The sequence below is a fragment of the Triturus cristatus genome, chromosome 8 (genome assembly GCF_964204655.1).
Source record: "Triturus cristatus chromosome 8, aTriCri1.1, whole genome shotgun sequence".
Classification (NCBI taxonomy): Eukaryota; Metazoa; Chordata; class Amphibia; order Caudata; family Salamandridae; genus Triturus; species Triturus cristatus.
Genome location: NC_140591.1, coordinates 1,260,396,485 through 1,260,411,870, shown reverse-complemented (window position 1 = coordinate 1,260,411,870; position 15,386 = coordinate 1,260,396,485). Strand labels below are relative to the sequence as shown.

The following is a 15,386-nucleotide window of genomic DNA, read 5'->3' as shown; positions in this document are numbered from 1 at the left end:
CAGTTTAAAATCTGCGAGTCAGTACAATAATATATATATATACACACAAGAGTAGTAAAATACCATGCAATAGGCTATATTGGACAAAAAGGTGGCTACACTAGCCTATCCTTGGCCTTTTGTAAAAAAAAAAAAAAAAGAACCAAATTTGGAACCTAGCCAAACACTCCACAGAGAGACAAGTCCCTCAGATTTTCTACCGCACGTCGTGTGACAGGGAGTTTACCTGAGCTCTGCTCATTTTTTTCTCAAAGTTTGTTGAACACAGAATACAGGATGTCTGAATCTTCAAAGAAAGGATTATTCTTGGCTGGTGGTTCCTGTGGGAAAAAGACTACATTTTGAGGATCCCCACAAAAAATGTATAAACTGTTTGTATCCTTCTCAAAGTCAAGGACTACAGGATTTGTAGAATCTTCTCTTCAAAGACCCTGAAGGACAGAGAGGGCAGGCTACTGATCTGGCTGGAGTAATTGAAGGTGAGATCTGGAGTGGTGTCTGAAGAGGATGCTATTGAGAGCCTCCCAGCATCTAAGAAGAGAGATAAATCTGAAGATCCACCTGAAAGAGCTGGCAAATCATCAAAAAAGACATCATGAGACTGGCCACCCTTCCTCTAAAAAAGAGAAGCTTTCTTTTATCAGAGGGAAAAAGTGTGAAAAAGTAAAAAATGCCATCAGAAACGGCATTGAAACAATCCAAGACTCAGTCAGAGCCTCTCAGATCATAGTCGTCATCAAAAAAGACCTCGTCGAGGACGAAACCGCCTCAGAGTTCGTCGACGGAAGAAGAACCGGTAAGATCCAAGTCTAATTCGCCTCAGTCGACGACTGCTCCATTCTCGTCGACGCACCCTCCGACAACGATTCAACTCTCGTCGACGCTTCAGTCATCAACGACTTCCACTTCGATGACGTCTTGCGTAGACAACGACGTCGACTTTAACATCAGTATCAACTTCTGCTGTCCATCCTTCCATAGTCATCTCGTCGATCACGCGGAAAAGGCCTACTCCACTGCAGGTTACTCCAATTTTGACATCAAAATTAGAGTCTACGCTCCTGCCTGCGAGCGGCTACTATCATGACCCTTCATATATTTCTCCATTGCCTCCAAGCCATTTTTTATAAGAGTCAGAGGAAGATGGGCTGGTCAGCCCTGCACGCAGCCCTTCTCAGCTTCATGTTGACTATAAGGAGGATGATGAGGAAGAAGAGTATTATGAGCCTTATCAGACAGTGCAAAGGCTTCAAGTCTTATTGCCTCCTCAGGAACCTGTGGTGCAGATGCCCGTAGCATTGGTAGAGGACTTCGCAGCTATGCTGAAAGACTATCATGCTTGTTTTCAGACTGCGGCTAACCCTGTTCAAAGACAGTTTTCAACTCCATCTGTCTTGAATACTTCAGGTTAATCTGTCCCGGCTGCCGGATCTCAAAATAATGGGTCTCAAAATGTTGAACCTATACCACAAGACCAAGGGGTACAGGATGATGAGGAAACGCTTGCTGAAGAGGGCGAACTCCCTAAGTCGCCAACAACCGTGGATGAATGGGTGGATTCCTCAGACAGTTGATTCCCCTTCGGAGGACATCAGAGGTGTTCATGCGGTCATGGAGAGAGCAACGACTGAATTTCACCTAACTATGCCTGTTAACCAGTCCGACTGCTTCCTTTATGATTTTAAGGATCAGGGCAGAAAGTCGGTCTGCGCCATTCCCATAATCGATCATATCTGGGAAGAGGGCGTCAAGATTATGAGGAACCCTCGATCTGTCCCGGCAATTCTTCTCAGGATTGATAACAAATATAAAGCTCCGGATGACGCCCCTGCTTGCATGTCCGGTTATCCTAGGCCTGACTCGGTCAAATCTCAGGCCACTCAATGCAGGTCGAGAAATCCATCGGCACCGATCTCTGCGCCTCTTGACAGCTCGCAGTCTGGAATGAAGTACCGACGGACAGAGCGGTGCCTCCATCTCCGAGCAGTCAGCCGGGTGAGGTGAGGTTTTTCTCCCACATAAAGCTGGGAAAAAAGAGGTAGCTCTTACCGTCAAGCACGAGTTTCGCTTGTACCGGTAGGGTGGCAATTGCCACGGACTTACCTGACTATTATACTTCCTATATGAGTATTGTTTCACACGATTTTATGCACGAATTGTGTTTATCCTGCAGTAGCCTTTACTTTATTACATCCAGGTCCTGAAGAAAGCCGGGTCAATTGACCATTTCGGCTGAAACATGTCGACCGCATTAGACTTAGCCAGGAAATAGTCAATTTTTTCAAGACTATTAGGTTCTTTTAGTATGACACTTGGACAATTTTTAATAAACACATTTTTTGCCCAGGTAGCCATTTTTTTCACTTACACTGGAGCACTGCACGTCACTAGAGTTCGTATAGTTTGAACATACACCTTGGCAAGAGTCTTTCCCAGGAGCATCAGGTCAGGTACCCAGCAGGGCCTGGTGGCTCAAGACTGTGGCCCTAGATCTAGATCTCCTAGAGTCCCAGATGACGAAGCTCTGCCAGTAAGGGTGGGCTGATGGACTCTGAACTCTGGCCAGGTGATGAGCAAACTATCTGAAGAGGTCTTTTGGTATTTTTCACAGCGTTCAGCGGCTGTCTGTTCCCCTTGAACGGACTGAGCATCTCCTGTTAGTTGTTAGGTACTGATTGGGGATTGGAGTTGTTTCAGTCCTTAATTAATTCCCCTGTGACCCTTATTCACATTGTGTTTTTGACTTCCATTCATGCCGCCAATTCTTTAGCAATCCTTGGGAGGAATGACCGCCAAATGGGGTCAGAAATTGCCCCTTACCTTGAGTTTTTACCAGAGGATAAGAAGCAGGAAGCGAGAAAGATTCTTCTGGAGTGGAAAAGAGCAGCATCGGAAACTATAGACATTTCCATTGATATAGCCTCCCTAGGGTTCTGACAACTGGCTGTAGCGGCGGTCTTACGTTACCAGGGTTGGCTTAAATCGACCACTTTCCATCCGGAGATTCAAAGCAAAATTCTCAACATGCCCTTTGATGGGGATGCGCTCTTTGGCAAGCACATCGAGGATGCCTTGCAGGACATTAAAAGACACAAAGACACTGCGAATGCCCTGGGTACTCTTCAATACAGGAGGATTCCTTTTCAAGGCGCCCATGGTAGAGGATCTTTCTCCTTTCGTGGAGGTTACCAGAAGTACCAACCCCAGTATAATCCGATTTAGGTAGCAACAGCAATCTTACAGAGCGCCTCCTACTGCCGCTTAAAGACAACAGAACAGGAGGAAACAAACCCAACAGGTCAGAGATAATGGGAGGATTCAGTGACGTTTCCCCAACACCAGCCACAGATCGGCCACACTTCATCAAGACGCCAAACATTTCTCGTCATTTCAAACAATGGGAAAGGCTGACTTAGGACAAATGGGTCTTGGAAATAATCAAATTCGGACACCTTAGAATTTGTAAAACTCCCTCCTACCCATCCACCTTCAAAGAAGCATCCGCCACATCTAGCTCTTCTCAGGAAAGAGGCAAGGTGCATGTTGCTAAAAGGAGCTATAGAAAGAGTGCCTCGCTCCCAAGTGGGAAGAGGTTTTTACTCCAGTTTCTTTTTAATCAAGAAAAAGTCAGAGGAATGGAGACCAATCCTAGATCTGAGAAAGTTGAATACCTGCAAAATCTTTTCGCATGGTTACTCTTCAAAATAATCTACAGCTCCTAGACCATGCAGACTTCATGACAACACTAGAACTGCAGAATGCATACTTCCACATCCCGATCCATCCCAAACATCGAAAGTTCCTCCGTTTTACGGTGGCAGGTGCGCATTTTCAGTTCAAGGTTCTCCCTTTTGGCCTGCGTTCAGCTCCAAGAGTTTTTACAAAATGCCTTGCTCCGGTTGTGGCTAATCTCAGGCTGCGGGGGTTGCAGCCTTTCCCATATCTGGACGATTGGCTAATAAATGCTCCTTTTCGGCAGGCTTCAGAAGCAACGCACACCTGCCTTCGCATGTTTCAGTCTCTGGGACTGTCTCTCAACTCCCAAAAATCAGTTGTTCTTCAGTCTCAAAGGATTCAGTTTCTGGGAGCAGTTTTGGACACTATCCAGGACAAAGCATTCTTGTCTGCAGAAAGACATTTGCATCTGGTTTCCCTAGTGTCAGACCTACGAAAAAGAAGATTCGCTTATGGGAGGAAGATAAAATCTTTTCTGGGAATGTCCTCAGCAATCCTAGTTCCTCACGCACATCTCAGAATGAGTCCTATCCAAGAAGAACTGGACAGTCAATGACTTCAAATAACAGGGTTGTTCGACGACCTGGTACGAATAACCCCGGCCATGCGAGTGGCTCTGCTTTGGTGGCAGCGCTCCAGCAATGTCTCGACCGGGTTTACCTTTCTTTCTCCCCCGCCAGAATTCATTTTGACTACAGACGCATCCCTCGAAGGATGGGGTGCGCACCTGCAAGATCTCTGCATAAGAGGGAAACGGTCAAAAGCATTGCCAAAAATGCACATCAACCTCCTGGAGCTTCGAGCAATTTTACTGGCTCTACAGTCTTTTCTCCCAAGAATTCAGGGGTCATCAGTCCTCATAAGAACCGACAACACCACTTGCATGCATTATCTAAACAAGCAAGGAGGTACTCGTTCTCACATCCTATCTCAGGAAGCACAGACCATATGGAAATGGCTCCTCTCTCATCACATTACCATAAAGGTTGAGCATCTGCCAGGAGTAAACACTCTGCCAGACACTTTCAGCAGAACATCAAATTCTTGCCACAAATGGGAACTGGAACAGTCAGTACTGGATCACATTTTTCAGATGTGGGGCAGACCCAACATGGATCTTTTTGCTTCCAAAATAAATCGCAAATGCCCATTTTATGACAGTTGGGATCCAGGGAAGGGCTCTTGGGGAAACACCTTCATGAGGAGATGGACGGGGATTTTCGCTTACGCTTTCTCTCCCTTTGCATTGATTCCGAGGCTTCTAAGAAAACAAACTGGAACCGTGCAAATGATTCTCATTGCCCCACGGTGGCCACATCAGCACTGGTTCACAGAGCTTCTCCTATACTCAGAATGCAGTCCATTTCGTCTCCCAGTGTCTCCAACTCTATTAACAATGAGCAAGGGCCAGATTCTCCACCCGCATCTGGGCCCTCTGCAGCTTCATGCTTGGCTTCTGAGCTCACTGAGTTCAAGGAGCTAGACTTACCGCAGAAATGTAGGGATATACTTGCAAAAGCAAGAGCTCCTTCTACTCTGAAAACCTATTCTCTGAAATGGAAACGTTTCTGGTATTGGTGCCATGATAATGATACACATCCCCTAGACTGTTCTCCAGAAAAGGTTCTCCCCTATTTTCTCTCATTAGCTAAGTCTGGACTCATGTTCGCATCTGTTAAGCTGCATCTGGCCGCAATCTCAATGTAGACATTCTATTGGTGGCCCATCTATCTGTTCCAACCGTTTGGTCAAGCAATTTTTAAAGGGCTTTTCCGCCCATCAGAGCTCCTCCCCCTGAATGGAGGCTTAATCTTGTTCTATCTCAGCTCATGATACACTCATTCGAACCTGTACACAAGGCTGAACTTAAGTATCTCGCCTGGAAAACTGCTCTTTTATTGGCGCGTACCTCTGCTAGCAGAGTCAGCGAAATTCAAGCGTTTACTAAATCCTACATTCATTCCGAAGGTTCCATCTTCTTTCCATCTTAATGAGCCCATTATTTTACATACTTTTTTTTCCCCAGTCCGTCTACCCTGGCTGAGAAGGCCCTACACACTTTGGACATTAAAAGGTGCCTTAAATTGTACTTATCACAAACTGTTTCCATTCGGAAGACGGATCAATTGTTTGTATCTTACGGTGGTCAAAAGCCAGGTACAGCAGTGAAGAAGTCTACAATTGCAAGATGGATTGCATCGGCATTTCAATTTTGCCACTTTAAGACTGGAAGTCCTTTGTCTGTGCAGCCTAAAGCTCATTCCACAAGGGCTGTGTCATCATCGGCAGCGCTTTTTGTCAGAGTGGCGTTGGAGAAGATTTGCCGAGCTGCAACCTGGAAGAATGTGCACACAATTACACAGCATTTCTGTCTAGATCTGGCTACAGAAGCAGAGTCAGCAGTTGGTCAAGCAGTGTTACGCAACCTTTTCAAATAAATTAAGACTCTTTTGAGAGGTGACTATATTGTTTCACGTTTTTGAATACTGTCTCTTAATTGTTAATGTTTCTAATGTCTCTCTCATGATGTGGCATTTGTTATAAATATGCTTACAATTATATTGAACAAGGTGTTATATATATATATATATATATATAGTATTCGGAGGCGCACATCCAAGATGACTGCACACCTGTAAGGCTCTGGTCGCCCGGTGAAGAATTACATCAAATATCCGCATTATTACCTGTTTTTGCCGTATGATGCTGCCTTCTGCCTGTAGCTGACACCTCTTGGATATCCTGGGCGAAAAACCGGAACTCCAGCTGTGTCATTTGGGAGTGTACGGCGCTGCTTTACTGGCGGGCCTGCAGGCACACGTCTGCGCTGGAACCCTGCTGGGCCACTGAATCTACGTGAATCCCCCGGTCCCCCATGTGGTCCTAGGCCTAGGCTGCCCTTGGAGCGGGCCGTGTCCCTCTCCTCAGAGTGACTTCCGTTACTGACAGACGGCCTGGCTTCCCAGCGCTCCTTTCTTCTCCCTCGCGTCTGGCGGGAGGTGTGGGCAGCAACTCCGTTCTTCTCCCCCTGAAGACGCGGCACATATGCACGCCGCCATAGCTGCAGGCCGGTGACGCGAGCTGCCTGTGTCTGCTGGCTCCCGGACTGCAACTTGCGGCTGAGACAGGTTTAGAAATATCGCCCGTAGCGCGTTGCGCGCATACAGCTTCCCCCCATTATAGCGGGACATTACCGTAGCGGCTGGGAGTCTGCTGGGGTGCTTCACTCTCCACAAACAAACAGCGCCGTGTCACATACTGCAAGCTGCGTGCCTTTATTCTCTCTGGCATATATGGGACTAGAGCCTACACATTAGTTCCTATTTTTTGCGCCCATGACTCCAGCATCCTGTCTTAAATATTAGGCGCTACAACTTTACAATGTGGGTGATGAGCAGCGACATGTGATGCCGTCTATGCCAGCCGTTGGACTTATTGATCTCCAAGCGCTTACAAGCTGCGCTCTGCAATGTTTATTGGGCATAACCTGCCACAGAGTTCCCTATGGCTGCTGGGGTTGTTTCCTTGCATCCAGAGTACAAACCGGTGTGAGGACCCTTGCTTGTGGACCGAGGTGTGAGCCCTGCCTGGGTGCTACTGCACCGCACACATCTTAATGCACATACTGCACGCTTTGAGCCCCCCTTTTTTTGCACGTCGGCTATAGACTGCTACTGCCTTCTACTATCAAAGCTACAGGTTACCTTGCTACTAACATCCTTTTGTTGGTTCAATACACCCAAGGGAGCTGGGTGTCCCGTTTGACAGTTCTCCTTTAAAGTGTGCTCGCGAAGGGGGAACTAATTGTGCTTCTGGGCTACAACTTTTCTCCCTCCGAGTGCCAAGCCGTTATGGGGAAAACCGGCGCCCGTCAACCCAGATTGACATTTAACACCAGGAAGGCCGGCACGCCCTCAACCTCAGTTGACTCCGAACAGTCAGACATGGAACATGATCAGGCCTCTGCACAGTCCTCGGGAGACGAAGTTAAGACACTCCTCTTGGCCGTTCAGAATAGTCTGACAGACTTGTCCGGGAAGATGGACTCCATGAATAATCGCCTCGACCTTCTGGTTCACAAGGTCGACAAGCATGATGGGCAGCTTAAGGAGGTTGAGCGGCGCATCTCCGAGGATACCACATCTCAACTACAGGATCGAGTCACGAGCATGGATAAATTGCTTAAGGTCATTGCGGCAAAGAACGAGGACATTGAAGCTCATGGCCGCCGCAATAATATCCGCTTTGTTAGCATACCGGAATCGACGAACACAGGACGGATGGAGGATTACGTTGAGCGACTCCTGAAGGGTTCCTTTGGCGCAGACTCCTCACCTCATCTTGTCGTGGAGCGTGCACACTGCTCTCTGGGACCATGTCCACCGCCAGGTGCCCTCCCCCCCAAGACCCATTATCGCCAGACTACTTCATTTCAGGGATCGCGATGTTGCGCTACAAAAAGCCCGCGAAATGAAACCGCTGCAATTCGAGGGCAATGCCTTCTTTCTACCTGGATTTCACCCTCGGAGTTCAGGAGGGTCGTCGGAAATTTCTACCTGCAAAACAGAAGCTCCGCAAGGCCAACATAGAGTATGCCCTCATATACCCTGCAAAACTCCAGATCTTCCACAGCGGCAAACACATCTGTACAAATCCACAACAGGTCGATGACTTTCTGAAGCAGCTGTCTAAACACTGGCCTAGACGGGAACGCGACTCCAGATCATCCTCGCCTTCCGGCAACTGATCGACAACAGGGTAAATGCCTTCCGATCTCCCGCTTGGTTTTGCCTTGACATATGGTCATGTGCACTTCATGCAGGGCCCCAGTCCTTTTTCTGCAACTTCACCGTTCGTGAACTATTGGAAAACCTTCTCAGATAAGTGCTCTGTGTTGCTTCAACTGCTAGGACTCTTATTGTTGCATCTTTTGCTGTTATTCTCTTATACAAATTGATAGGTACCTTGACTATTTCACCGGTCACCCCTCCCCCCCCCACCCCTCCCCTCCCCCCCACCCCTGAGATACAATGTAAGATCTGGGATGCGAGCCTTCAGATCCCTCAGGTATTCCCAGTACTCTAAGGTTGGTACGCCTCTGTCTATTTTCCTGATCCTCAAGCTTCCAGAGGACATCGGCCAGAGTAGCTTCACGTTGAGAATTCCTGGAGATGTATAGCATTGACTTCTGTTTCCAGGTGCTCAGTCATTTCCCCCACCATCGTGATTCTACCCGCAATGTCCAAACAAGATTTGTTGATCTTTTTGATAGTCCCATGTAGTTTTTTTGTGGCTAACCTGGTGCGCCGACTCGAACACCTGCCGTCTTCCTGGACCTGCTTAATCGTCTGAAGGATTACAGTCAATGATAGCTCCACGGTTGAGGATTGTAGGGGCATGCCTAAAGCTGCCCCTTTTAGGTCGTTTGGAATTCCTTGGTGTTCCTCTCCTGAGAAGACCAGCTGTGTAGAGGAATAGTCCCAGTGAATATTACCCACTGAGATGTCTTTACCACTAGCATTGGAGACATCGCCGCCAGCTCCTCTTTTCTTGCGCTTTTCTTCCCCCCCCGCATACCCATCCCTGAAACCTTAAGTTGGGTTAAGCAGGTTGTGTCATCTGGAGTATCGCTGGAGGACGAGTGTGAAGCTAACGCATCACTCAAAGAGGACGACAAATCCTTCAGATTGGAAAGATCTGATTAGTCTGTGAGTAGAATCTCTCCCCAATATCGGGAGATTTAATTGAGCACATTGGGAGCGGCTCCTTAATAGCCCCACACTGACCAAGAACGGCCTCCGAGACAGTCGACGTGGCATCAATAACATGGGTCTCCTGGTGGGCAAATGCTGGGATTCAGGGTGAACCTCCCTCAGCTGTGCCTGTATTACTATGTCGCAATCCGGTCCCACATAGTTAGGACCACCACCCATGGCACCTTCATGTTCTGTAACCAAGGTTGAAGCTACAGCGTTTAGTGGCCCCTCGCCTGCCTTTGGTATTAGATGGAAGTCGTTACTTTGACTTGATACTTCATTCTGAGGTATGTTGGTATCGATTGGAACCTCAGCTTCATTCTGTTGTTAAGAGGGGGTGGGGGGTCCGACCTTCCCTCCACCCGCGGGCTGGCAATGTTTGCCCCAGACCCCCTGTTCAGGCTCCGCTCTTTAAGGTCCGTTGAGTGACCTTTATTGCTGCCAGAGAATAGAGAAGAAATTAGAGAATTGGACTTGGACCCCCTTTAAGTCTCCTTGTAGGCCTGTTTTGCCAGGTTAAGTCCTTGTGCCATCATCCCAATTGCTGGATTTAACATTTCCCTTGTCAGAAGCCCATTCATAGCTTCCCCCCCCCCCCCTCGTCACCTTACCAGTGTCCAGCGAGGAGGGAGGGAGTCTGCCCGATAAGCCAGTGGCTACACCCGTTTTCTTACCTCCACGGCCGGGCATACTTGAATTTTTAGCAACTTTAACCCAGGACCGCAGCGGGAGGCGTCGGAGCCACGGGAGCACCAGGGAAGCGTTTAACACGATGCCAGCCGCTGACTGTAATATCTGGTGAAGCAGCGATTCAACTCCAAGCGCCTCGCCTACCAAGTTCGTGGTAAAGATAAGGAGGACCCCTGTTCAACAACATGTAGCAAGTCCCTAGTGGTATGAACTGAATATCTATTTTTCATGAAACCAGATTGATCTGGATGAATAAGGATTCCAATACTGAGGTAAATCTGGTTGCAAAAATGTTAGCAGAGTTTACAATCTTGATTTATTAAGGAAATAAGGCGATCATTCAAAACAATGGCTGGGTCTTTGTTAGGTTTTGGAAGAACTATAATCAAAGCTTCCTTAAAGGAACCAGAGGTTGAGCCCGAGGCACCAAAAAAGGTAAAAAGTTTAAATAAATGAGGAATAGGTTGCGAGGCAAATTCTTTTTAAAATTCCGCAGGAATTCCATCCCATCGGTACCTAGAGATTTACCCTGCTTAAAGGAATTGATAGCCAATTATTTTTCTTTCATAGTTTTTGCATAGTCTAATTTGTCTTTATTTGCGATACTTTAGGTAATCCACATTTATGTAAAAAATGATCAATCAGGGAAGGGTTTTCTAAATTCGGTTTATTATACAAGGTTGAATGGTAATTAACAAATTAACAATACCGTTTGGGATAATTCAATCTTTCCATTGGAACCATGAATTGATTTGTGTTTTATCCTTTTTAATACGCAAATAGTTTTCCAAGAGCCTTCCAGATCTATTAGCATTAAAACAAAACTTGGCTTTAGTATTAGAAAGTTGTATACCAGCTTTTTTACTTAATTTTGAGTTAAACTCATAAAGCAGCTTTTGCAACTTTGTTTTAATTTGGGGGATCATTAGATGTTATGAAGTCTTTCAAATTTTGCAATGTGTTTACTTAATTCTTTAATTTTAAAATTGAATGATTTGTTTTCATGAGCCTTAAGAGTTGGAAGTCCCTCTAATATATGTCTTAAATGCATACCATCTAGTTACCAAGGAAGTCTAGCCTTCTAGGTTAAAATTAAAATAATCCTCAAGTGCTGATAACCTTTTTGGTTTATTATATTTATTAAGAACAGTTTGACTATTTGTACGCCATCTGAATTGAGATTGAGAATCTGGCTTAAGTTGTAGAGACATAGAAATAAGAGCATGGTCAGAAATATCAATAATATGGATATGTGGTGTAGTAACTGAGTGAATTAAATGACGAGGAACTAATAAATCTAATTTTGAGTGAGTTATGAGGGTTTTAAAAAAAAGTAAACATTTTCTCAGAACGATAATGCAACCGCCAAATGTCAACCACCTCATAGCCTAGTAAATAATCTAAAATGTTAATACATTTCACAGGAGGTCTTAAAACTAACATTTAAGGATACAATTTTATTATTGAAATTAGTTATACTGAAGAACAAAAAATGTAGAGGAGGAGGAGATGAAAAAAAAATTAAGCAGAAAGTAATGAAAAGTAGCTCTAGTAATGAATAAGGAAAAAGAAAAAAGGAAAAATACATACAAAACACAGAATAGGACAACATATAAACATTAATAACCAAGCTGAAGCGCACACACGCAAGCATGACCGGACAACTGGTGCCCTGTAAAAAAATTGAACAAATAGGTTAGCCAGAAACAACAATGAAATTAATATTCGGGTAGCAGTTTCATGTGTATCCATGGGAAGCTGTGGCTGCTGATCCAAAAAGAGACGAAGGTCTTCAGGGTGCTGAAAGGACTTTGAGAAACCATCTTTCCAAATTTGCATAGTCGAAGGGTTAAATAGACCATATTTAAAACAAAGACTTCTCAATCATGGTCGTAGATCAGAAAAGTCTTTGCAAATTTTAAGTTTCCTTTGCAAAGTCCTGATGTATGAAGATTTTATTGCCATTACCCATTAAGAAGGAGCTGCTAAGTGATGAGGACGTAAAACTTTAACAATCATTTGGCATGGTTTATTTTGGTGTGGATTACAATGAGAGGGAATCCTATGAGCTTTATCAATTTCAAATTTCAAATTCCTCAGGAAACTTTAGACGTTGGAGGCCAGATAGCACATCCTCCAAGTATAACCTACAATTGTTACATTCCACGTCTTCTGGTAAATTAAAGATACATAAATTAGACTGTATTAAGGTTTTCCAATTCAAGAAGTAGGTTAGACATAGTAGGTATTTTTAATGCAAACGGTGAGAAACTATCAATGTTCGCGATCGTGCCGTTATAATCGCATTCTGTGTGGTGATTTCAGATGTTTTGAGGAACGGGGTGCACCTGTTGAAATAAGCACGCATTTTAGTGTCTTTTTCTTAGCATATCTTGTTTGTGTGATTGAAGAGAGTGAAAAAGGTTTGTTTCTGATCACCACAGAGTCTCTGGATCCCTGTTTAGGGATGGTTAGAAGCACAAAAACATTGATGCCATTTCAACTATGCATTGGATGAAGTTCTGAGGGGCTACAAAAACCTATCTTTAACATTCAAGTGTGGTGCATTCAACTAAGTTCCCTCATGTCACCCATGGGTGTGGAAGCAAACCTTGTAGAGCTGACAGTTTGCGCAGCAAAAGAAAACTATTCAATAGGACTTAAAATTTTCTTTGAGATTGTTCAATAGAAAACTGCATTGTATTCAATATGCATGCAGTTTGTTAAGCAAATTGATAAGGATAAGAAATATTAATGCTAAGCAAATTGAGTTGAGTTCTAGGTCAAACTTACCACTGAAATGCATTGTAATGGAAGTAGACCAAACCAAGGCCATATAGGAAGGCAGTATTCTGTGAAAACAAAATTTGAAAGCTTCAATCATATTGATAACTTCTAAAATTCCAAGCTGCCAGTTGGCAAAGTCCCACCACCTTTCACCTCAAACAAGGTAGCAAGAATTGAATAACTGAGGCATGAAAAAGGGAGCTACTAAAATAAAAATGAGCATCTTTTACACTAGAAAATATCCAATTATCTTTTTACCCACAAATAAACCGAATGCTGCAAACTAACTTTCAGCTTAAATTGTACTTGTGGATGGAATAGGTCTCTCCAGCAGAGTTTCTGAAATGTTACAGACTAAAGGCTAAAACCCATTTAAAACTGGTCCCATTGCACCTACAAAAGGAATGTGCCCTAAATTGTATTTTCAGCATCTGACACTCCTACCATAGAACATTCTTGGTGTTTCAACTTACTCCCTTAATTAGAGCAGTTCCCCACGTACAAAAAGCATGTTGGCTGGTAACAAGAATGGGCTGTGAGAAGGTGGCCTGATATATGCTGTCCACTAGTTCTAGTGGGCACCCTGTATCAGTCCAAACAACCCCTTATGGTGATAGGTTAAAGACAACCTTTATTGAAAGCTATCCTAGTGGTAGCTATGGAGAGCAGCCTTCAGGCTAAGTCTTGAAGGAATGTAAAGCAGCTTGTTTTACCAGTCTATAATCTCTTGAATGATCAAATGAAAGGACAACCAGACCAGGTATACATTTAAAATATATGTATTTAGGTTAACACACACCCCTCTAGTCTATTTATGAGACTGGAGTTCGAAGTACTTAAGTTACAAGATAGTAATCATCAGTAATAGCGCAAATACACGTTTGGGCCCTAAGGGCGTACCAAACCATATACCAAAAAAGTTGTATAAGAACCATGACTGGGATAGACACTAGGCCTATAGCATCGTTGGGACCCCAAGGAACCACCCAAGGTAGTGACACAGGGGACCCACGGGGACTGTATGCAGTGTGTAAATACAACCGCGGGTTCCCGTTATCTTCTATGGTTAATGTCGCGGTTGGAAATTTAAAGATTAGGGACACTTCTAATTGAGTCAGGACCAAACCCTTTTGGACTTAGGAAGTTCTAGGGCTAGCACCCACGAGAGTACCGGAGTACCTGAGTTACCTCACCCAGGGAAGCTGGGTGCATAGGTGTCTTTTGGTGTCGGGTCGCGTCGTCCATTTCAATGGAAGCCTGCAAGGAACTGCTGCTGCCGTGAAGAGGAGAAGTGTCCGAAGAGATCCAAGCTTGGATCTAGGATGGAAGAAACCTGAAAGCAGAGGGGACAGTCTGGGGTCACTAGCCAGTGACCGAGGGCAGGATGGACCAATGCCCATAGATGTCGGGTGCTTCAGGTGAGTTGATGTGTGTCTTGACTCTTCAGCCACGAGGTCCAGGAAGCATCGACGAAGCCCACGAGCCGGATTCGAGCTGTCCCACGAAGTCTGTCGAGTGCTGCAGTGTCGGCGACCAGAATGGACACAACAAGCCTTGGCAACGGCAAGTCACTGGAATTCAGAGAAAGGTCTGAGGGACTCACCCAGCGAGGGTAAGTCAGGGCACGTCTGGAGCAACCAGGTAAGCCCAATCAGAAAAGGAGTTGTCTTCATGGGGACCTGCTAGCCAATGGGCTAGTGATCGCGAAGGAGCCTCGAGCGGTCGCACATTAAGCTGGCCCACGGGTCACTCGTGGAGTGGAGGCCAACAATCTTCGGTGCAGGAGGTACTCAAGACTGGGGCTACTTGGAGCCCAAAACACAACTTCTAGGAGGACCAGGAAGATAGTGTTGCTGCAAAAGTTCACGGTGTCCAGGGGTCACGGTTCCACGTCTCCCACGGTAGCCATGGGCCTCAGCTTTGCTGTGGACTCAGGGTAGCCTCGGGGAAGTCTGGAAATCCACCTCTGGGGATGCAGAGACTTTGGCGTCCGGCAGGAGCTTCAGAATTGCAGACCGGTCAGGTGCTTCTTTGGTGCCTCCAAGCAGGGGAGTCACTCCTTGACCCCAAAGGAGATCTCTTCAGTCTTCTAGTCAGGATAGAACGTCGAAGTTCCAGGATGTACGTTGCAGAGTTTCGTCCAGGGTAATCTAAAGTCCTAGGGACTGGATTCCTATACTTATAGTAAGTTTAGGGGATGGACTAACACCAAGGCCCCACCTATGGGTGGGCTTGGAAAGAGGGGTGGTTACACCCATTTGCTTTGTCCAGTTTTGCGCCAGAGCAGGGGCAGGTAGCCCCTGCAACCGGTTTGAACTGGGCTATGCACAGGGACAGCAAACGTGCCCCCAGTGGAGGACTTCAAAGCACCAGAGAGAGCTCCCGCCCAGCCCCAATACACATCTGCCTGTCTGGGGA

General features: G+C 45.7%; 1 protein-coding gene across 3 annotated transcripts in view; it reads right to left on the bottom strand.

The window, feature by feature from the left end:
* KDM6A (lysine demethylase 6A) overlaps positions 1 to 15,386 on the bottom strand; it is a 1,084,836-nt gene that overhangs the window by 893,436 nt on the left and 176,014 nt on the right. For all 3 annotated transcript variants that reach the window (XM_085622961.1, XM_085622962.1, XM_085622963.1), the window contains exon 5: positions 12,975 to 13,033. In XM_085622961.1, coding sequence (XP_085479087.1) covers positions 12,975 to 13,033 — 59 coding nt within the window. The remainder of the gene's footprint in view (positions 1 to 12,974; positions 13,034 to 15,386) is intronic.